Source organism: Rhincodon typus, chromosome 15, assembly GCF_021869965.1.
Source record: "Rhincodon typus isolate 14 chromosome 15, sRhiTyp1.1, whole genome shotgun sequence".
Classification (NCBI taxonomy): Eukaryota; Metazoa; Chordata; class Chondrichthyes; order Orectolobiformes; family Rhincodontidae; genus Rhincodon; species Rhincodon typus.
Genome location: NC_063346.1, coordinates 58,777,563 through 58,799,370, shown reverse-complemented (window position 1 = coordinate 58,799,370; position 21,808 = coordinate 58,777,563). Strand labels below are relative to the sequence as shown.

The 21,808-nt window shown below is 45.2% G+C and overlaps 2 protein-coding genes across 4 annotated transcripts; both read right to left on the bottom strand.

Annotated features, from left to right (window-relative positions):
* Positions 1–124: 124 nt before the first annotated feature.
* On the bottom strand, positions 125–11,999 carry setd6 (SET domain containing 6, protein lysine methyltransferase). 3 transcript variants are annotated; one of them, XM_048605897.1, is made up of 10 exons: positions 11,866–11,973; positions 11,376–11,480; positions 10,269–10,413; positions 8,316–8,457; positions 7,317–7,511; positions 6,741–6,870; positions 6,258–6,438; positions 6,023–6,165; positions 5,152–5,493; positions 125–675 (listed from the first exon to the last, which is right to left on the bottom strand). In XM_048605897.1, exons 1-9 carry the CDS (start codon positions 11,890–11,892, stop codon positions 5,176–5,178), a joined length of 1,386 nt encoding a protein of 461 aa, XP_048461854.1. In that variant the 5' UTR covers positions 11,893–11,973; the 3' UTR covers positions 125–675; positions 5,152–5,175. The 3 variants fall into 3 exon arrangements, with proteins under 3 accessions (XP_048461854.1, XP_020389426.1, XP_048461855.1); XM_020533837.2 differs by lacking the exon at positions 125–675 and having other exon boundaries at positions 5,135–5,493; positions 11,866–11,999; XM_048605898.1 differs by lacking the exons at positions 125–675; positions 7,317–7,511 and having other exon boundaries at positions 5,135–5,493.
* A 6,074-nt stretch (positions 12,000–18,073) lies between these two features.
* Positions 18,074–21,506, bottom strand: exosc6 (exosome component 6). The gene is made up of 2 exons (XM_020533836.2): positions 21,124–21,506; positions 18,074–19,745 (listed from the first exon to the last, which is right to left on the bottom strand). Exons 1-2 carry the CDS (start codon positions 21,420–21,422, stop codon positions 19,214–19,216), a joined length of 831 nt encoding a protein of 276 aa, XP_020389425.1. The 5' UTR covers positions 21,423–21,506; the 3' UTR covers positions 18,074–19,213.
* Positions 21,507–21,808: the final 302 nt, after the last annotated feature.

Genomic DNA, 21,808 nt, shown 5'->3' with positions numbered 1-21,808 from the left:
CCTCCTCTTTGTTTATTGCCTTTAGACACTAAAGCTTAGGAATGTGTTTGTGGTATAACCCTGGTTGGTTCTGAATCCATTTATCCATCTTTTTAAAAGAAAACTTCATTAATCCATCAATCTGTACTTTTAATTTTATGTAGCTCACATTCAGCTTTATTTTAAGGAGGCTATAATTGGGAGATGAATTCATACCTAAAACTTGTTGAAGCATGCTCAGAACCAGCCTGTGTTAATTGTTCAGCATTATCTGCCTCAAGGCTGATCCTTCCATATGATGACCTCATTCACAATCCATCCCAGAATCCACCTGCTACATTGCCTGAGTTTTTCTTCTCTTGGTCTGCTCATTTGAGTGAAGGATGTTTGTCATCAGAATTTCTCCATTTCAGACAACCAGTGTGTACAACATGCACGCGTCATGCAGTGAAACATGCTCAACTTGTCCTGGTCAAACCTGGACTTGGGCTCATGGCAGCTGGATGTTGAACACTGGAATCTCCTAGGGCATCGACCTTCAATGTTATTTTGAGGGAGGGATGCAGATTGGTTCTCCCATTTCTCATGTTGACTTGAGAAAAAAATGTTACTTGATTGCTAATGTGTAAGCGAGAGTCATCACGTGCATTTTGAGGATAGCTGAGTACTGTTGTTGAGGATCTGAGAGAATTTGACCTTGGAAAAATAAGAAAAACAGTTTCAAATTTTCTCCTTGCTGTGCCAGGCCACAAGTTCTCCCAGTACCACTAAAGAATGTATCAGCAAACTCCTGTAAAGCTGAATACAATGCCTTCCTGGTCCAACAGACTCAATTTATAATACTATTTGCTGAATAATAAATGTAGAAGTAGGCCATTTGACCCTATTGAATCTGCTCTGTCATTTGGCAAGATCATGGCTGATATGATAATCTTCATTCCACTTTCCTGTCTTTTCTCCAGACGCCTTGAATCTCTTCTTGATTAAAAATCTGTCCATCAACCTGGAATATACTTCCCAGACTCGACAACCCTTAGGAATTCCACAGATTCTCTAAGCTCAGATGTTCCTCCTCATTACTGTCCTAAATTTACTGAGATTATGCCCTCCGGTCCTAGTTTCTCCCTCATGAGAAACAGCCTGTCCACATCTACTCTGTAAAGTCTTCCAAGAATCTTGTTTCAAGAGGTTGCTTCTTAGTCTTCTAAACTTGAATGAGTACAAGCCGGTCTACTCCATGTTTCTATAGATGACAGTCCCCCCATAACTGATATCAGCCATGTGAACTTTGTCTGGACTGTTGCCAATGCAAGTATATCTTTCCTTCGATAAGGCATTCAAAACTCTTCAGTATTCCAGTTCTGGTCTAATTGGTACCTTGTATAGTCTTAGCAAGACCTCCCTATTTTTACCTCATGGATGCTCTTTAAAATGTGAAGTGGCACCTTTTTCCATTTATGCTTGTATGCCAGAGTCTATAAGGCACTTCATCTTGATTGCTAAATGACAAATTGTCTAAGGTTTCCCATTGGGACACGTTGCATTCTTCCAAGACTTCCCACAGTTTCTCTTTGTCTAAATTTGGAAACTTGTTGTGAAGCTTTCTCAGGATAGTCATTTTTTTTCCTCCAAGTCATCTATGGTTTGTGACTTGACAGTTAGGTTTGTTTGCTTGTTGGAGGTAATAAGGAGATGAACGCTTTCCAAGGAGCTGCTGTTTTTGGGACATTTTCCAAGGAGTGAACCTGATTAATCCTCCAGCTACCGCTGCATTCGGCAAACTTGTTGATTCAATTACCTGCACTCATTCAGCATTTGTTCTATTTGAAAACATTTCTCAGTTTTTTTTACTTTAGCAGCAGTAGAGTCTCCCAAGTCTGTATCTTTCTAAAAAAAAACTGAGCCACTGCTGACCAAGGAAGACCAGTTTGCTTTCAGAGAAAACTTCATCCTCATCAGATCGAAAGATGACCACATCATTTCATTTTCTTTAATGTGTCCCTCTGGCCTTCCATTCACAGCTGGATGCGATAAGCTTTTCTTGCATGGCTAATTTTCCACATATTCCATCTGCCTAGTTTTTGCCCACTCAACTTGCTCGTTTCCCTCTGCAGACACTTTGGAAGGCAAGTTGTCATTCTCACTATGTATTTTTTGTGTCATTTGCAAACTTAGCTATAGCACATTCACTTCCCCCATCTACGTGATTAATGTATATTGTAAGTAATGATCCAAGTATCAAAACCTGGCCGATTCCTTCACAGTGCAGGCCATGTGCCGAAAGCCTCCTGCTCTGGCCTGTGCGATTGGCTAACTGTAGAAATCAGTGATGGGTGTAGAGTTGCAAAAGGTCTGGCTGTACAATGCTACATCTTTCCTTTCTGGTACAAATTTTGCACTATGCCTTTAGCCAAGCTTTTTGCTTTGGTGCACTCATTTGCGAGTTAGTGCAGAAATCAACCTCAATTGTAGATAGTGCTATAATTCATTTCTGATAACCAACCCAGGTGGAGAACGTGAGAAAGGCCAGTCATCAAGTATCAAATCAGACTACGCATTCCAGGCATCCACCACCACCTGGGTGGAAATGTTTATTCCTCTTGATTCCATTCACATTTCCCCCTCCCACAGCCTGCTAATTAGCCTGGCTGCTGCAAGGACCAAATGTTTCCTAAGTGCCTTATTGTTTTGTGCACCTCAGTTGTCCCCTCCTCAGTCTCCTGTGTGTAGGAAAGCAATCCTGGCCTACCCAAACAGTCCCCATCATTGCATTGAACAAGCCCTGAAATGTTCTTGTAAATTTTTCCTCTCTGTCCTTCCTGTAAATGAACTGTAGGCAGAAATTCCAGCTGTGGCCTAACTAGTATTTTATGCAGTTCCAGCATTCCTTGCATCTGTGCTTTTGAATTCTGTAAACTTAGGGAAAGCTTTTCTTTATTGCATATGCTTTCTTTACTACTTTATCCAGCTGTCCCACCATCTTCAAGAATCTTTGGACGTGCAGACCAAGATTGCTTACATCCTCTACTGTCATCCCTTTTATTGTGCATTCCTTTGCTGGTTTACCCTCTACAAACTTATTACTCTAGATTGAATTCCACTTGTCACTTTTCTTCCCACTTAATTAAACCATTGATGTCATTCTACATTCTACATTCACCAGCCATCCTCCATCATTACCTATCCAGTCAATTTTTGTGTCATCTTCAAATTTTCCAATCATACCTCGCACTTAAGTCCATTCACAGACAGCAATGAACCCAAAAATTGTTGAATGCCACTGGAAATCACTTTCTATTTGTGAAGACATCCATTGACCATTACTCTGTTTCCTGTCACTGACTAACTTTGAATTCAACTTGCCACATTCCATTCCTTTTTAACTAGAATGTTTGCATCACTCCTCTGTTGTGAACAGTCAAGAGAGAGAGACACACACACGGTACTTGTTCGGAACTGTGTTTACATCATTTGCATCCATAAGTTACTTTGTGTATCTTGTATGCCCTAACCTAGTTATCCTCTTGCCCTTAACGCACTTCTTTTAAAATTCATTCGTGGGATGTGAGCATCACCGGCTTGGTTAGCATTTATTGCAATCCCTAATTGCCCAGAGGGCAGCTGAGTCACCAACATCTTGGATCTGGAGTCATATGTAGGCCAGACCTGCTAAGGATGGGAGTTTCCTCCCTTAGAGGACATTGTCACGAAAAACCCATTTGGTTTGCTAATCAGCTATGGATTTGTGGTCATCATTAGACTGTGAATTCCAGATTATTTTATTGAATTCAAATTTCATCATCTGCTATGGAATCCCAGAACATTATTTGAGTTATTAGATAATACCACTAGGCTGTCACCTCCCCTAATTGAAATAACTTTTATCTGACTATGGTTTTTCATGTCCACTGAATTTCCTTAATACTGTGTATAGAACATTGTTTATAACTTGTGATGCAAAACATAATATATTGAGATTGGGAGAGTGCTTCCTTCCCAGTGGAAGAGATTGGCAGAGTAGAAAACAGGAGCTATTTCATGCCTTGACCAGCTGAATGCTTTAAACAACAGAATAATCAAGTTAAATCAGATACCTTCCATGTTGGGAGTAATCCAGTTTATTATTGCAAATAAAACAATTAAAAATCTAGTTTAAAAAAACTACATGCAGGGAACAGTGTCTAGATGCCAGCTTTTGCAATATAAGCAAGGTGCTTAGAATGTTAAATAGGCCAATTACACAGAAACACTTGTGATTTCCCCCCTAGCAGAGGAAATAAAGGGAATTAAATCTGATTGTGGCCTACCCCAGATACCCATCAATTCTTGACTTAAGGTTGAAGTCGATTGACTACCTTAAGTATATTCAAAGACACCACCTCTGCTGCTCTTTGGGAAAGAGAATTCTGTAGACTAGCAATCTATTGTTAAAAGGCCTTATTTTGAAATTATATCCTCTTGTTCTCATCTCTGCAACCAGGGGAAAAGCATCCCCCCTAAGGAGAATGGGAGATGACCTTTCTGAAACTTAGTGGATACAAACCCCCACATCCCAGCAGTCAAATGAACACAATTAGAATCCCTATAGGTCTCATCAAGTTTGCACTGACCTGAAGTGCATCCCACCCAAACCCAGACCACCTGCCCTCTTAATTCCCAGGGCTAACCAACTAACCTCACATCGAGACCCTAGGGGACAATTTAGCATGGTCAATCCACCTAACCTGCACATCTTTGGATATTGTGTGACTTTCGTTAAAGAATAGGGTCATGCATTTACACAGTATTCAAAGATATCACTACTTTCACATTCCATTCCCCTTCCAATAAATAAATAACACCTTTTAAGACTTGCTTCAGTGACCAAACGCAGCTCCTAACTAGAACACAAAAGCCATGACTGATGATCCAGTTCCAAAGAATGGTTTGTCAAAACACATCTTATTTCAGACCCTTCTGCAAGGCTGGTAAGCATGACAATTGGAAGGATAATAATACTCAGACTACAATGGAAGAACCTACTTCCCAATAGGGAAATGACCTAACTGAATTATTTAGCAATGGAATATAATCTGGCTGTAAACCAGAGGATCCTTCACATTGTGTCCTGGCACAATGGGTGTTAAGACAGATAGACAAACAATTCAAGCAAGAATAATATAAAGACAGTACTTTATTCCTTAGTTGCTGATGATGCTATTCAGTCAGCTCCAACAGTCGATGTAAAATCATCTTCTGTGCATATCGGACCTGCAGTGAGTCACGTTCTCGTTTGCTGAGCTGGCGGTAAGTCTCCTCATTAGTCAATGCAGCCTCCTCTTCTTTTAGTCCTGAGCGGTATGATTTTAGTCTCATTGTCACAGTGTTGTGCAGAAGTTGCTTCCAAGCAGGTTTCAGTTTGGGTATGACTGCATTGTCAAGGCTGGAAAGATCCTCTTCCTCATCCTCATCATCATCCTCCCAGCCATCATTGGCCTTGTATTCTTCAAATTCCTCCAGTGACATGCTCAGTACCTGCTCATATGTCAGAAAGAGGAAGGAAAATGCCAGTGAGTTTTGAGGCTGCATTAACAAGCAGCTGAGAGGACAGTTACTTCACACCATAGGAACCCAACAGGGAAACAGCTTCAGAGGCTCATGGGCCCTTGCACATGGTACACTTAATCTCACGGCCTGCAAATACTTGCCGCTCCTCTAAGTTATCCAGCTTCCTTTCAAAAGCATTGATTCTATGAACACCACCCTCAGATAGTGCTTTCCATGTGCATGTTACTGTTTTTATTTCAGTATTAAGCACCTTTTTTCATTTCACCTCCAGAAATTGCTCTATATACGTGCGGTCTGATTGCCGTGAACAAGAGCAAATATGGAAAAATCATCAAAACTCAAGATTTTAAATGTCTATTAAATCCCTCCCTAAATTAGCTTCTCTACCCTCCACTAATATCACCCACAAAGTAACAATTGTACAGAACACCAACCAGACTGAATGATAACTAGAGGGAGCATCAAAACACTGGGCCCACCAAGAGCTGGTCCTCACCTTCAGGGTACTGTAAAGTTCCTCCTCCGTCAGGACTCCTGACTGGCCAATCACAAAGTCCCTCTCTTCTCCAACTATTTCCAACTCAGTCAGAAATTCCCACTTCTCCCTCAGCAGCTTCCTCTCCTCTTCTGTGTGCACAGCTTAAAACACAAAGGATATTCTGGTCAGACCTCCTCTCCAATCTGCAGCCTCCTGAAGTCTGCTTGGCCTTGTTACATTGTTCAAGACCAACCTTGCAAGGCAGCATCATAGACAGTCTGCATTTGGATGTCCATAGCTTCATGTGTGTTGCTCGGATATGGTTCTGTAAAGCCATACATGTGCAGGAGCTGCGAGTTAGCGAGCTGTCCGTACGTATTAAATATCTCTTCGCCTTTGCTGATCTTCCTGATGGAGAGCATTTTCAAGCATTCCTGTGAAAGCAAAGGTTAAATAGGAAATATAACAACTCACATTCATTAAACATAATCAATAACCAGAATTCTCTCCCCTCCTCCTGCCCTCACTACAGACCATAATCCCTGGGCCACCCCACCAAACTCTCATTCCCTGCCTCCTATACCCACATTCCCCACCATACACTCCACACTCCTGCAGCACCCCCAGTCACTGTCCCCGACTGCTGCAAAGCCCAGTAACTGTGGCCTGTTCCTGTATATCCTGCCCCGTCCTCCTGGCCCACCTCCCCCACATCATGCCCCTCCACGATACTCACTGGTGCAAATTCCAGGCACGCATTGTGATTGGCCACATGATTTAAGATGTCTGCCATTGGCACCATCATAGGAGGCTTTGATGCCTTCTCATCATCCTCTTCATCTTCGTCCTCGCAGGGCTCCTGGAAACTGCAGGAATAAGACCCAAGCTCAGGCATCACACAGTCCTCACGCCCGACCAATGAGAAATAGCAGCATGCAGAGTCCTGAGGCCCTCAGTACAGGACATAGTCAGGCCTAGGCAGGCAGCAAATCTTCCCTCAGATAGGTTTCACCATCTATTGAGGTGGCCAGTTCTGTCCTAAGCATTCAATCACCATAAACACAAGGTTCAGTCATTCCCTGGCCTGTTTTTCCTTGTGGTGGGGGTGAAGAGGGGAACAACTACCCTGTACCACACAACCTCCTCAGAGGAACCATGATTGCAGTCTGCAGCAAGTGCTATTCAACAAGCAAATACCACAGACCTGCTCAATCCAACCAAGGTTCACTTCCTGCTGGCAGAAAGCCTGCTCAATGCGCCTTGCTGATGTTCACAGAAGAACATGGGGGTGGGGATGTGCACACGCTCTCACCTGTAGGCCATAATAAATGCCACCAGTTTCTTGTAAAGATCCAGGGTGTGTTTCTGTGGGTCGAAGATGCTAGGGTGACACTTGATGAAAGGTAGCACAACGCTGTTATACTCCTCCTCGATGTTGATCAGATCTTTCTCAACAGCTAGTGCCACCCCTGTGCCCAGCAGCAGGCGGTTCCTCTCCTCCTCAGACCTGCGTACACAAGGCTGCAGTTACTCATGTCAGGGAAGAACTCTCGGAGTAACAGCCCAGAGTGAGGTAGGAGGGTGAGTACAGGCTATAGTTTGACTTGAACAAGGACCCCAAAACAAACTAACAGCACCTGGGTTTATGTTATGGAGAAAGGTTGACAGGATCTACCTATATCAAGTGGAACAGGAGGCAATCTTATTGAAATATACCAGATCCTCAGGGAGCTAAAAGAGTGGATACTAGAAAGCGGGAGCACAGTTTAAGAATAAGAAGTCTGTTTTAAGATGAGTTTTTTTTTTACCCCACTCAGAGCACAGTCAACCTGTGGAATTCTCTTGCCCAGACAGCAATAGAGGCTGGATCACTGAATATACCGAAGACTGAGTTAGACAGACCTACAATCACCAAGGAGTCACAGAGCTGACACCACAACCAGATCAGCCATGATCTTATCAAATGGTTGCACAGGCTCCCAAGGAGGTCATGACCTATTCCAAGGTTCCTATCTCTTCACTGCCATCACACCAGAGCCAGAGGAAGGAGCAGGCAGCCATTCCAGTGGCCAGGGTTGAGTGGAGGTGACACAGTGCGGTGTAGAGAGAGGGGGAAGGGGAGCTCAAGGGTCTGGGGCTGAGGTCAAGTCCTGAGTACTTTTTTTTGCTAAAGAAAGTGTTTAATATCTAAGTACAGGTTGGCTTAGTTCAGCTGGTCAATGGATCATTTTTCTGAGACACAGGGGAATGAAACGTGACTGACTGAAGGCCCTCAATGTCACCACAGATGTTAGTAACAGAAGTCCCTTACCAGAACATCGGGTGGTGCAGGCTGCTGAAGTCTGGCCAGAGGGAGAAGTAGGATTTCCAGCGGGACTCACTGCTTGTGATCTCAAACATCATGGAAAGCAGCAGAGGGACCCAGCCCGAGGGGCTCTCCAACGCTGCTGCCTCTGAAACAAGACACCCAACAGGGATAGAGTATTCACAGCCAGTGCCAGAGACTCCTTCACACACATGCACAACAAACCTCATCCTCAACAAGCCCTCAACCTTCACAACCCCGCCCAAATCTTGAGAGGCCTCCCTGATATCACAAATTAAATGCTGCCTTTATGTCCAAGGCAGTCACTCTCACCTCAAATTCAGGTTGTTCAAGACTGGGCCAAAGCTGTAATGAGGTCTGGAGAGGAGTGATCCTACCTGAAGCCAAACAGAGGATTAGTGAATGTCACTTCATAGCACTGCTGGCGGTATTTTCTGTCACTTGTTGATTAAGAGATCATTGATGGGGTGGCAGTTAGCTGGGATGGATTTGTCCAGATTTACATGGACAGGACATACTGGGGCAATGTTCCCCTTTCTCGGATGTGTGTCCTGACTCCTCAGTAGAGAGCAGTTGGTGGTAGATCACCAGTAGGTTTCTTTACCTTCCTTTTACCAGATGCCACAAGACAAGCTGTTGTTCAACCATTCTGCAGATAGTTTTGGCACAAGCCCCCAATACAAGGGAGGATTTTCCACAGCATAGTGACAAGGTCAATTCTGTCTATTTTATTCCTGGCCTTTTTCACAGCCCTTTGGAACAACTGAGTAGTCTGATTTCAGGAAGCTGTTAAGAGTTATACACTGCCAATCATGGATCAGATCAGCAGATTTCCTTCCACGAAAGTCAATAGATGCCATTTGATATGATCATGGTTGATCTCATCTTGGTCTCAACTCCACTTTCCTGTCCACTCTCCATAACAAAGAAGGCAGCTCACACCTTCTCAAGGGCAACTACAGACAGGCAATAAATGCTGCCCAGACAGCAATATTAGATAAAAACAAAAAAAAAACTGATTCAAACCTCTCCACGGCAGGTAGTAGCATTTTAAAAATTCAATTAAGAAACCTGAAAATAAAACCTAATCCAATGATGATCATGAATTCACTGTCAATTGTTATAAAAACCCATCTGATTCACAAATTTCCTTTAGAGAAGGAAATCTGCCATTCTTAAATAGTCTGACCTACAGGTAACTCCAGACTCTCAACAATATGATTGGTCATTTCAGAGCGACAGTCAATAGCCAAAGAGCCACTCAATTAAGCTGACATGATGCCTAAAGAAGGAATTAATCCAAATAAACCCACACTCCACACAGTGCAGCATTTCAAGAATCCTTCTCAAGGGCAGCTAGGGACAGGCAATAAATGTTGGCCCAGCCAGTGACATCATGAGTGAATAAAAGAATTATTTAACCGAATTTACATCTCTCAGCTGTCATGGTGAGTTTTAAAACCATTTCCTTGGGTAACCAGCTGCTGCTTCCTTAAGGTTGGTGGAAACTGATTTAATGACAACCTTCAAAAGGGAATTGAATCATTTTAAAACGGATGAGATTGAGGAAACTGCAGGGCTACGGGAGAAGAGCAGAATGGAACCATCAATTGGATAGCTGTTTTAAACTGGTAGAACAGGCTAAATGGTCTCCTTCACGTATGAATGTAATCTCCATTCACCCTCCCCTGTAGATGCTGACCAGCTTCTAATGGCCATGTTGAAACCCAAAAAAGGCAACTTCAAGTGCAGGCACTCTGGATAACACCCACCAATACTCCAAGTCCAAGGCACTGAAGCCAAAAGCATCAGAGGCTGAGAATGGAAGCTGGGAGTTTTCAGCAGCCCCTGTTGGTTTCACTATCAAATGCAGCAGTAAGTTCCCTCCAATCCCTCCCTCCTTGCCAGATCACCAGGCCCTGTTTCTGACCAACGTACCTTTCTTCAGGAGATCACTGATGGTGGTTGTGTGCTGGCTGAGCACTGCTGACCTTGGAACAGAGAACAGCAGCTCTCCCTCTTCAATCTCATCCTTTGCCACCAGGCCATAATCTGCCACTGTGCCCTCTTTGCTCACATAAACCTGGGGAAACCAAGAAACAGAAACCATACGGGATAAACCAGAGTCAGTGCACAGCAAATGGTCACTTCCCTTTAAAACAAAGGGATGGAAAAGGGAAGCAGGGATTAAAACTAGGGACAATAACCAGAACTGAATTATAGGATAATTGGCTAAAGAACAGGAAAAGGAGGAAATGTTTTACACAAAGGGTTGTTGCAATCTGGATCTCACAAGCTAAAAGAATGGTGCAATCAGATAACACAGCAACATTTTTCTCTTAGCCGCTCAAATAAAATCATGGCAGGGCAGTCACTCTGACTAAATCCAATGCTAAGAGGGTATTCAGAACACTTATGCCCTGGACGGATAGTCTCATACAGCTGACAGAGCTGGAGGTCAGGGTTTTGGGGCCCAAGCAGCATCTCCTGTCACTGCAGCAGGTAATCAAGGTAGGTAGTGCAGGGCTCCCAAGGGTGCATTTTCAATTGATGCTCATCACTGAATGCCAGTGGGCTCTGAGCAGCCACAGCTAGGTCCAAGGCACCAGGACAGCTCTAACACACAGGGAAGGATAGCAATAAGATGTGCAACAGTGACAGAAACACCCAACTTTTCGCATGAATGGGTGTGAATTCCAGGTGGTATATCACCTTTTAGGTGCCAGGCTCAAGGATATCACTGCATGGGTGCAGAACAATCCTAGGGAGACGGGAATGAACTACCAGCCGAGGTGGTATACATCAGTATCAATCACAAAAGCAAAATGATGGGGCGATGAAAAGTCCTGCAAGCAGACACTGGGAGCTCAAAGTCTTAACAAGGGGCCAATGGAAGTCTGAAACAAAAACAGAAACTGCCAGACAAACTCAGCACCATCTGTGGAAGAGAAAACAGAGTTGACTTGAGTCCAGTGACTCTTCAACAGAACAGATTTGTTTACTCAGACTGACAAACTAAAGGCCCATTGTCTCTCTCTCTCTCACCTTTGAGCTGAGCAGCAGCCCTGACTGCACACACCAGTCCAGGAACTGAACCAGGCCGTTCGCCGTCTCTTGATCCCGATTTACGGGCGCCTCTGCGGATTCCACCTGCCGGGCGGGAGGAAATGGGGGGAAAAAGTGAGATCATGCAGTGAAGCCAATCCCAGCTCAGCTAGCTCTGAGATAATACCCTGACCCACACACCCATGGGAGGAGAAAAGGGTCAATCTACAATGAGGTAACATTCAGACCTTACAGGCACCAGGCAGTGACCATCACCAATAAGAGACAATCTAACCACTGCCATCTTGACATTCAATGGTGTGACCATCACTGAATCCCCCTCATTATCAACATCCGGGGGGCGGCGGGGGTTACTATTGGCCAGAAATTGAGGCGGGGGCAGTCTCTATGTCTCGGTCCCCGGGGTTCGGGAGGGTTTCTGTCGGGGACCCGGGTTTTGGCGGGTTTTCTCTCGGGGCCTGGGCCTCACCTTCGGCCGCTTCGCCCTCGACGCCATCCTCGCGCCTCCTGCTGCTAACGGCCCGGTGCCCTCTCACTTCCGGCGTCGCCGCCCCACCCCCCTCACCTCCGGCGTCGCCGCCCCACTCCCTCACTTCCGGTGTCCCCGCGCGTCATCTCACTTCCGGCGTCACGGCCGGCTGCTTTTATATCCTGCCCCGCTTCCAGCGTCGCTACGCGACCCAACCGACACACAAACACTTCCGGATCAGAGGCCACGTTTCCCCCCCTTAAAGGGCAGCGTACCCACAACTGCCCCCGATTGTGCTCCCCCCCGATGGCCGACTAGCCGAAGGAAGAACTGTCCCTAAGAATCATGCCACTTCAGCACCCAGAGCATCTCTTATGCCCTCTCCACACCCTCACTTACAAACTTGGCTTCTCTCCACTATCTTGACCTCCCAATGAGAGGTCATCAAGCTGAAACATTAACTGATTTTCGTCTCTCCATAGATACCGCACTTAGCTGCTGCGTATTATCAGCATTTTCTGTTTTTAATTCCAGGATTTGAATCCCAGGACATCTGCTAGGAAGTGCCTGCATGGAACCCACCACCAAAAGCTGCTAGGTGTTGACACAAATGATGGCCATCCCACACTGTTACAATGCCCCTGATGTGCATACTCCCCACCTGATTAAAAAAGAAACACAGGCCAACCAAGGGGAAAATAGATCTGCAAAACTCCTGAGATTCGTCCTCAGCTGATGAAAACGAAGCCTAAGATTACATTGGCAATGACTGTCACAGAATGCCTATCTCTATAACCTATCTCTTATAGAGATTTCCAATCGGCCATAAACACACCCAGGCCCCACTTGAAGGAATACAGTGTTCACCACACAAGTCAGCAACATGTTCCACAAGTCCCAATCCTCGGTGTAAAGATGTACCATCTAATAGTCAGTTAGCCAGCTTCTGCACTTGCACAACTTTAAGAGGACTGCAAAGAAGGTTATCTCAGTACAACAGGACCTTGATCACATGGTCTAAACAGTGATAAATGGAATTTAGTTTGGATAAATGTGAGGTGTTGCATTTTGGTAAGGCAAGTCAGGGCTGGACTGTACACATAATGGTAGGGTCCTGGGGAGTGTTGCCAAACAAAGAGACCTTGGGGTGCAGGGTGAAAATCGACGTAGACAGGTGTTGGTAAGCCTGCCTTTACTAGTCATTGCATCGAGTATAGGACTTGGGATGCCCTGTCCTGGGCTGTACAGGACATTGGTTAGACCACTTTTGGAATACTGTGTTCAATTCTGGTCTCCCTGCTCTTGGAAAGATATTGTTAAACTTGAAAGGGTCGGAAAAGATTTACAAGAATGTTGCCGGGGTTGGAGGGTTTGAGCTTTCGGAAGAGACTGAATTGGCGGGGGCTATTTTCTCTGGAGCATAGGAGGCTGAGGGGTAACCTTATAGAGGTTTCTAAAATCATGAGGGGCCTGGATACGGTGAATAGCCAAGGTCTTTTTCCGAAGGTAGTGGAGTCCAAAACTAGAGGGCATAGGTTTAAGGTAGGGGAAAGATTTAAAAAGGATGTAAGAGGTGACTTTTTCACGCAGAGGGTGGTGCGTGTATGGAATGAGCTGCCAGAGGAAGTGGTGGAGGCTGGTACAACATTTAAAAGGCATCTGGCTGGGTACATGAATAGTAAGGGATTAGAGGGATATGGGCCAAATGCTGGCAAATGGGACTAGATTAATTTAGGATATCTGGTCAGCATGGATGTGTTGGACTGAAGAATCTGTTTCTGTGCTGTACAACTCTATGACTTTATAACTTTGGCAGATTACAGTTTGGTACTTATTCTTTAAAATTCTATTTCTTTCAAATCCTGAGATGGAAACCATCAGGTACATGAGGATTTATCACTCTTCAGTGCTATTATTTTCTTCATTGCTGTTACCTTGCTAACATTTGTTTTGTTGAATCCCTGCTCTGATTCAATAATATTTCCTTTGGGAAGTCTTGTGTACTGACCTATTCCTCAGCTTAAACACTGATGCAAAGTAGTGGTTCAGTATGTCCACTATTTCCTTCTTTTTAAACAAGAATGCCAGAGTTATCATTGCTTCTGAGTACCTTTATAAGTTTTCCTTTCATGCACTCTTTTTGTAGCTTTACTATTGGCTTTGACAAACTTTGCTGCTGCTATCTTTCTCAGTTGGCAAGAACTGTGTTTTTTTGCATTCTCTTAATTTCTTTTCACATTGAGTCATTCATTGTATGTGAGCATCGCTGTCTGGGCCAGTATGTTTATTGCCTGTCCCGAGTTGCCCTTGAGAAGGTGGTGGTGAGCTGCCTTCTTGAACAGCTGCAGTTCATACGCTGTAGGTTGAGCCACAATACCCTTCAGGAGGGAATTCCAGGAATTTGACCCAGTGACAATGAAGGAATGGCGATATATTTCCAACTCAGGATGGTGAGTGGGTCAAAGGGGAACTTGAAGGTGGTGGAGTTCTCATGTTTCTGCTGTCTTTGCCCTTCTAGATTGAAGTGGTCGTACATTTGAAAGATACTGTCCGAGGATCTTCTGCAGTAGATCTTGTAGATAGTACATACTGCTGCTACTGAATGTCAGTAGTGGAGGGAGTGGATGCGATATCAATCAAATGGGCTGCTTTGTCCTGGATGATGTCAAGCTTCTTGAGTGTTGTTGGAACTGCACTCATCCAGGCAAGTGAGGATATTCCTTCACACTCCTGACATGTGCCTTGTAGATGAAGGACAGGCTCTGGGAAGTCAGGTGGTGAGTTACTCACCACAGTATTCGTAGCCTCTGACCTGCTCTTGTAGGCAGTGTATTTATGTGGTGGGTCCAGATGAGTTTCTGGTCAATAGTAACCCCTAGGATGTTAATAGTGGGACATTCAGTGACAGTACACCATTGAATGTCAAGGGGGGTGATTAGATTCTTATTGGTGATGATCATAGCCTAGCATTTGTGTGGCATGAATGTTACCTGTTACTTGTCAGTCCAAGCCTGGATGTTGTCCTGATCTTGTTGCATTTGAACGTGGACTGCTTCAGAATCTGAGGAGTAGTAAATGGGGTTGAACATTGTGCAATCATCAGCAAACATCCCCACTTCTGACCTTATGATGGAGAGAACCTCTTTAGTTTTCCATGGCTGTCTTTTGTTTTGATACATACAACTCTTCCAATTTAGGAGTATTTTAGGATCTGTGCAAGTATTACAATAAATTGTCACTTAAAAGGTCACTGGACTTGAAACATTAACATTACTTTCTTTTTCCACTGGTGGTGCCAGACCTGCTGAGTTTCTCCAACAATTTCTGGTTTTCTAAGTTTACAATAATATCCATACTCTCTCTCTCATCTTACCTACTGGTTTAATGTCTCTCCCTTTCAAGTGTCTCATTGTTCAGGAAATGTTCATGCACTGTTAGGTTGTTAACTAAATCTGGCTCCTTTCTCAATACTAATTTTAAGATTGAATACCCAGTTGCTGTGGCAGGAAACCAACCCAAGCACACACAGTGCTTGCTTATCCCAGTGTACAGAAAAGTTAAAGCCACTTGGACTTTGTTACCAGCTTGTCCAATCCCAGTACCACATTTAGGATAATACCAGGTGGCCTACACATATTTCCAGTTACCATCTTAAATCCTTCTTTACTTTTTAATTCTACACTTAAAGAATATTAAGTTGCAGTGGCAATGTAAATAGTTCCATGTATGTTGTAGCCTGGAGCTATGGGTAGTGATGGTGGAGACTCCAATATATTTTTATCACACAGCTGACTAGGAATCTTTCCTGCTTTTTTACTACATGATGGTAGGGCCCTGGGGAGTGTTGTCAAATAGAGAGACCTAGGGGTGCAGGTACATAGTTCCTTGAAAGTGGAGTTGCAGGTAGACGTGGTGAAGAAGGCTTTCAGCATGCTTGTATTCATTGATCAGAGCACTGAGTACAGGAGTTGGGACATCATGTTACAGCTGTACAAGACACTGGTAAGGCCACATTTGGGGCACTGCATACAATTCTGGTCACCCTGCTATAGGAAGGGTGTTTAAAATTGAAAAAGGTGCAAAAAAGATTTACAACGATGTTTCCAGGACTGGAGGGTTTGAGCTATAGGTTGTGACCATTTTCCCCTGGAGCGTCAGAGGCTGAGAGGTGAGTTTATAGAGGTTTGTGAAATCATGAGGAGTAAAGATTGATTGAATAGCCAAGGTTTTTTTTCCAAGGGAGGGGTGTCCAAAACTAGAGGGCATAGGTTTAAGGAGAGAGGGGAAAGATTTAAGAGAGACCTTTGGAGCAACTTTTTCATACAGAGGATGATGCGTGTATGGAATAAGCTGCCAAAGGAAGGGGTAGAGGTGGGTACATTACAACATTTAAAAGGCATTTGGGCAGGTACATGGATAGGAGAGGTTTAGACAGATATGGGCCAAACACAGGCAAATGTGACTAACGCAGTTTAGGAAACCTAGTTGGGATAGATGATTTGGGCCAAAGGGCCTGTTTCCATTCTGTACAACACTATGCCTTTGTGTGTATTGGAAGGATTTGTAAGATTACAACTAACTTGCCAACATAATGAATGCACCTTCTGTGACCATTAGTCTGGGAGTGGAGCCTGAACCCATAGTCACCCATTCCATCACAAGATCTCTGTTTTGATTTTCTAAGCTCAATTAAATCTCCCCCTCTGTTCCATATGTGCTGAATGGGTAGAAAGACGTACGTGCAAGTCATGTATAATTTGTTGCGTACAAAGTGTGCACGTGCTGAGATTAACATGACTTCTGCGGTTGCAGCGGTTTAATTCTTTAAACTAGCTCGGCAAACAAGTCGAGTCACAGCTTGACAAGGTCATGGTCCTTACAAAACATGACCTTACAGCCAACGTCCCAGAGTCCATCACCATCCCTGGGTCTATTGTGTCCCACTGCTAGGACAGAGCTTGCAGAGGTGGACAGTTGGAGGAAAAATTCTCTGGGAGTCCTCAGCATTGACTCTGAACTTGTGATCTCAGGCATCAAGGCAAATGTGAGCAAACAAACCTCTTGCTCGTTATCATAAACTACCCTCCCCTTTTTTTCCTTTATTTATTCACAGGATGAGGGCATTACTAGCTAGGCAGCATTTATTGCCCATCCCTAATTGCCCAAAGGGCAGTTAAGAGTCAACCACGTTGCTGTGGGTCTGGAGTCACATGTAGGTCAGACCAGGTAAGGATAACAGTTTCCTTCTCTAAAAGACATTAGTGAACCTGATGGGTTTTTCCAACAATTGATAATTGATTCATGGTCATCATTAGACTCTTAATTCCAGATATTTATTGAATTCAAATTCCGCCATCTGCCATTCGAACCCAGGTTCCTAGAACATTATCTGGGTCTCTGGATTAACAGTCCAGCGATAATACCACTAGGCCATCACCATCATTTGGCTGATGAATCAGTGTTCCTCCATGTCGAACGCCACTTGGAGTGGTAAGGGTGCAGAATATACTCTGGGTGGAGCAATTCAAAGCCCATCACAAACAGTGGTACCACAAAAGGGTAAAACGGTTTGACTGGGTGTGCGGCAGATGGTGAGGGAACAACAAGAGGGAATACGCTTTTTTAAATAAATTATTTATCAGGCCGGTTAGCCTGACCTCTGTCGTTGGTAAGATTTTACAATCCGTTATTAAGGATGAGATTGCAAAGTACTTGAAAGAGCAGATAAAATACGGCAGAGTCAGCATGCCTTGGTCAAGGGGAGATCACAAATCTGTCAGAATTCTTTGAGGAGACAACGATCAAGTTCAACAAAGGAGAGCCTTTGGATGTGATCTGTTTGAGTTTCCAGGAGGCCTTTGACAAGGCACTGTGCAGGAGGCTGCTTTTTAAGATAAGAGCCCAGGGTGTTAGGGGCAAGGTACTGGCATGGATAGAGGATCGGCTGACTAGCAGAAGGCAGAGAGCGGGTATAAAGGGATCTTTTTCAGGCTGTTTGTAACGTAAATGTATACAACTAGCTGATGTTACAAGGAATCCTAATGGCAACAATAAAAAAAACCATCATTTTACTATTATTTACGTCAGGAGCATTGAGCAAACTTTGATTCCCCAGGATTCTGCCTGATGCTGCACAATGTCAATCAGCACTTAAAGTCAATGAGACATTTCTTCCAAATTACAACTCAGCATGTGCAGAACAATGACAGAATGGTCAAGAATTTTGATTTTATTTGTTAAAAAAATATAGTAAACAGACAAGTTAGTGAATGAATAGACTGGATGGACATTTCCCACCCTGAACACTCATATCCAAGGGTGTCCAGGTCTAGCACATTACAAAGTTGGGAGAGGAACAAAGAGCTGTGCCCGTTAATCTGCCTTGTACTGTGCTTCTGCAGTTGGGTGAAGTATTCATCACAGCTGTCAGTGGCTGATAGCCACTGACCACCAAGTTGAGACTATCCCCAAGCTCATTTAACAGAATGGCCTTAAACCAGTAACCATTCACTTCATCAGGCTGGGATCCATTTCAAAGCAAAAGCCTTAGACGACACTGGATGTAAATTCTCTGTACCAAGAGTGCCTTGTCTCTACCCACAGTAGAAGAAAGAGCTCTATATGGGACCAATTGGAGAACATGGAGTATGAAGGAGGTCATACCAAACTCAAAACTAAACTCTGCTTCTCTCTCCACAGATGCTCCCAGACCAGTTGAGTTCCTCCAGTGTTGTGTTTGTACCAGTTGGAGAAGATATGTATGCACCAAATAAACTGCTTGTTTTAATAACTCACAAGGACTGGAAAGGATAAATACTTGACTGATCCCAGACAGACTGCACTGTGTAATCCTTAGGCCCTCAGAGTTGAAATCTGTTCAGTGAGGAAGTACTGAAATAAATACTGTGGCAGGGCAAAAAATAAGCAGTGAGGGCAAAGTCCCCTACCACTTTAGCTTGAATTGCATATATTCTCTCTTCTTCACCCGGAGATCAAGTTTTACTGCAGCACAACTCCACCCTCACTGCTCAAGACCAGACAGCAGGGAATTGAGGCCCAACGTCCCACACTTCCAACAGGAGAGACTGAACAATCAGCTTCAGGAACCCTGGCCCGATTATCCCTTCCTGCACTGAAGCTCAACTTCAGCACCACTGCAGATCAGGCAACTCAGCATAGACAGAGCTGAACCTCACACTTCAATCCAATACCGTGTGGTGGTTCAATTTTAGTTAAATCTTAACAAAGGATATTCTGCAACTTGTATAAAATGTAGTAAATGGAACAGTAAAAAAACATTTTTTTTTAAAGAAAGCATTTACTAGAATGTCCATGAATAAAAGTTCATCTAATCTTTACTGACAAGCTGTGGGATTTTCCTCTTGACTGATTTGGTTAGACACTGCTGGACTACAGAGTACAGCTTCTGACATCCCTCAATGCAAGCCTTGATTGCTTCTACTGATGTCTGCTCCTCCCACTCTCCTTTCGAGACCAGCCCAGAGATTTGATTGAGTGTGGGCAGCAGAGCCACAGTCAAGCTGCCATTATTTACGGCCTGTGAGCAGGCTGCACTGTACTCCTCGGCTGCTGTTGGGTCCAGAAGGGAGACATCTCCACACTGCCTCAAGGAGCAGCCCACCACCACGTCGAACATCTCGATGCCTGCTTCTGCCAGTGCTATGGAAGCACAAGTCAGAGCAGCTGCTAAGGTGGAGCCATCATTCTCCAGAACCATCACGTACACTTCGATCTGGGACCTGGGGTACTTGTGGAGGCAGATAGCTGGCTGCAAGCTCTGTTCCATGATCAAAGAATACTCCTTCTCCAAGCTGCCCTGAATCCAGGCAGCTCTCTTCCTGCAAGAGAATGGGGCGAATCTACAAGGGTGGAGTGGGGGGGGCGGGAAGAAAAACAATCCTATGAATTCATTCACGTGATATTTGAAAAGAGGAATACGGTTAGCGCAGTTGGTTAAATGTCGGTGAAGTGGTTCAGAAAAATGTCTAACAGTGCAGGTTCAATTTCTGTTCCAACTGAGGTAGATTTGGGATTGACTTTGTCATCCTAAACTTGAGAATGAAAGTCAGCAGCAAAGACTGCCAAGTAAATGGCTCAGGTTGGAGTATCAGCAACAAACCAAGGATCACATGGAATGGAACTTTAATAAAATAAAATTGAGGCTATCCAGACTACAAAAGTGTGGCCAATTCTTAACTGCCCTCTGAATGGTCAGGCAACCCACTGTTTTAAAAGCAATTAGGGATGGGCAACAAATTCTTACCTTGCCAGTGACACCCACTGTCTACATTGTCATTCCACCTTTGTCCACCCCAGCCCAACACCAGCACCTCCACATACAAAGAAATGAATCTTAAAGGAGCCTTATAGGATCTTATAGGAGCCTTTCTGCTCCTATGATGCTGCTTGGCCTGCTGTGTTCATCCAGCTCTACACCTTGTTGTCTCGGATTCTCCAGCATCTGCAGTTCCTACTATCTCTGATTCAATCTTAAAGAACTGTCAGCAACCTGATAATGAGACGATATAAGGAATCGGAGCTGGGTTGAGGACCAGGTTCATTATTTGTGAGCTGCTGTGATCTGGAATGCGCTGTGCAGTCACTTGACAGTCCCACCTTCTTCTTCTGCTGACGATCAACACATTTCCCTACCCTCCTTCCAGCTTCAAGTCACCGGATGAGCCTGTGTTTCCACAATTCACTTTGCTAAACCCAGCAGCCAGGGATCAGATTGGGAATCCTCCCCTCTGCCCAAACCACCAATCCAACTGAACTCCCACCCAGCCACCTGCTTTCTCACACACATTCGATGCGCTGGTACCACTACCACCCACATCCCCAAATAAAACTGCAGCTGCTCAGGGACCAGGAACCCAGTCCAGTTCCCCGCCAAACACCACTCCCCAATCAAAGCTGACCTGACACACACTGATAACCTACACTCCCACCTTTCCAAAATCACAGGAGACTCTACTCCCTACACCAGGGGTCTCTACATCATCTCCCCTTGCCCTTGGTTTCGGGGAGGGGGGGAAGGGAAGGGGAGGAAGGGGGGGGAAGGGGGGAGGAAAGGGGGGAGGGGAGGGAGAAGGGGGAGGGAGAACGGGGGGGGGGGTAAAAGCGTGGGAGGGATAAGGATAAGGAAGTGTACACCCTCCCCCTGCACCCGTCTGTGTGTTGGGGAGGGGGGGGCTTTAAGACCCTTCCCACCCCCCAACCTCCGGCCCCGGCCCCTACCTGAACTCGCAGCCCAGGGTTGCCCCGCTCAGGCGCCGCTCCTCCTTCCTGTCGCTCTCCCGGGGCCCGTAAACGGCGCACAGCACCTTAGTGAGGCCGCACTCGGCGTACACCGAGCCGTCCGCCTGACTCACCAGGCCGGCCCGAGCAAACACCGGCCTCGGCTCAGCCGCTGACCGCCCATCAGCCCGAACCCGGGCCCGGCCCGGCACCGCGCTCGGAGCCGCATCTCCCGCCACAAACAGCAGCGGCGACTGCGAATCCTCCGGGCCTCGAACTCGCTTGGTGTCGACCGGCATCTGGTACCGACTCACTCCAGGCTCCGGAGCCTCGACCAGGCCGCGCACAACAAGGCAGCCCCCGTCGCAAGATGCTCCCACCTACTGCCCTCCCCTAACACCGCCCCCTGCAGTCCGGGAGGACCAGCCGCAGGCCCTTATGCTCCATTCCTCCCCCTACCGGCTTTCAGCAAAGTGTGCAAGTTTTCTTCCAGTGATTTGGTTTGAGTCGTCTGGGCGTGCAGGTCACAACGAAAAACACCAGTTATGTAGACAACTTTATCAATATTCCACCACCGGGGAAAAAAACACCCATGCAGCAATGTGTGACAAGCAGAGCCTTGCTAGGGGAATGATTTGATTTGATTTAATTTAAACTAATTCAACAGGGGGGTGGGAACCTGAAT

What these genes read in the sequence shown, in the direction of transcription:
- setd6 (XM_020533837.2), bottom strand. Translation starts at nt 11,892, where the DNA reads ATGGCGTCGAGGGCGAAGCGGCCGAAG. An exon ending in CTGCACCACCCGATGTTCTG is followed by an intron (nt 7,512 to 8,315) that starts GTAAGGGACTTC and finishes TTGTGTACGCAG; the next exon opens with GTCTGAGGAGGAGAGGAACC. An exon ending in CTATGATGCTGCCTTGCAAG is followed by an intron (nt 6,166 to 6,257) that starts GTTGGTCTTGAA and finishes TTGTGTTTTAAG; the next exon opens with CTGTGCACACAGAAGAGGAG.
- exosc6 (XM_020533836.2), bottom strand. Translation starts at nt 21,422, where the DNA reads ATGCCGGTCGACACCAAGCGAGTTCGAGGCCCGGAGGATTCGCAGTCG. An exon ending in ACCCTGGGCTGCGAGTTCAG is followed by an intron (nt 19,746 to 21,123) that starts GTAGGGGCCGGG and finishes CCACCCTTGTAG; the next exon opens with ATTCGCCCCATTCTCTTGCA.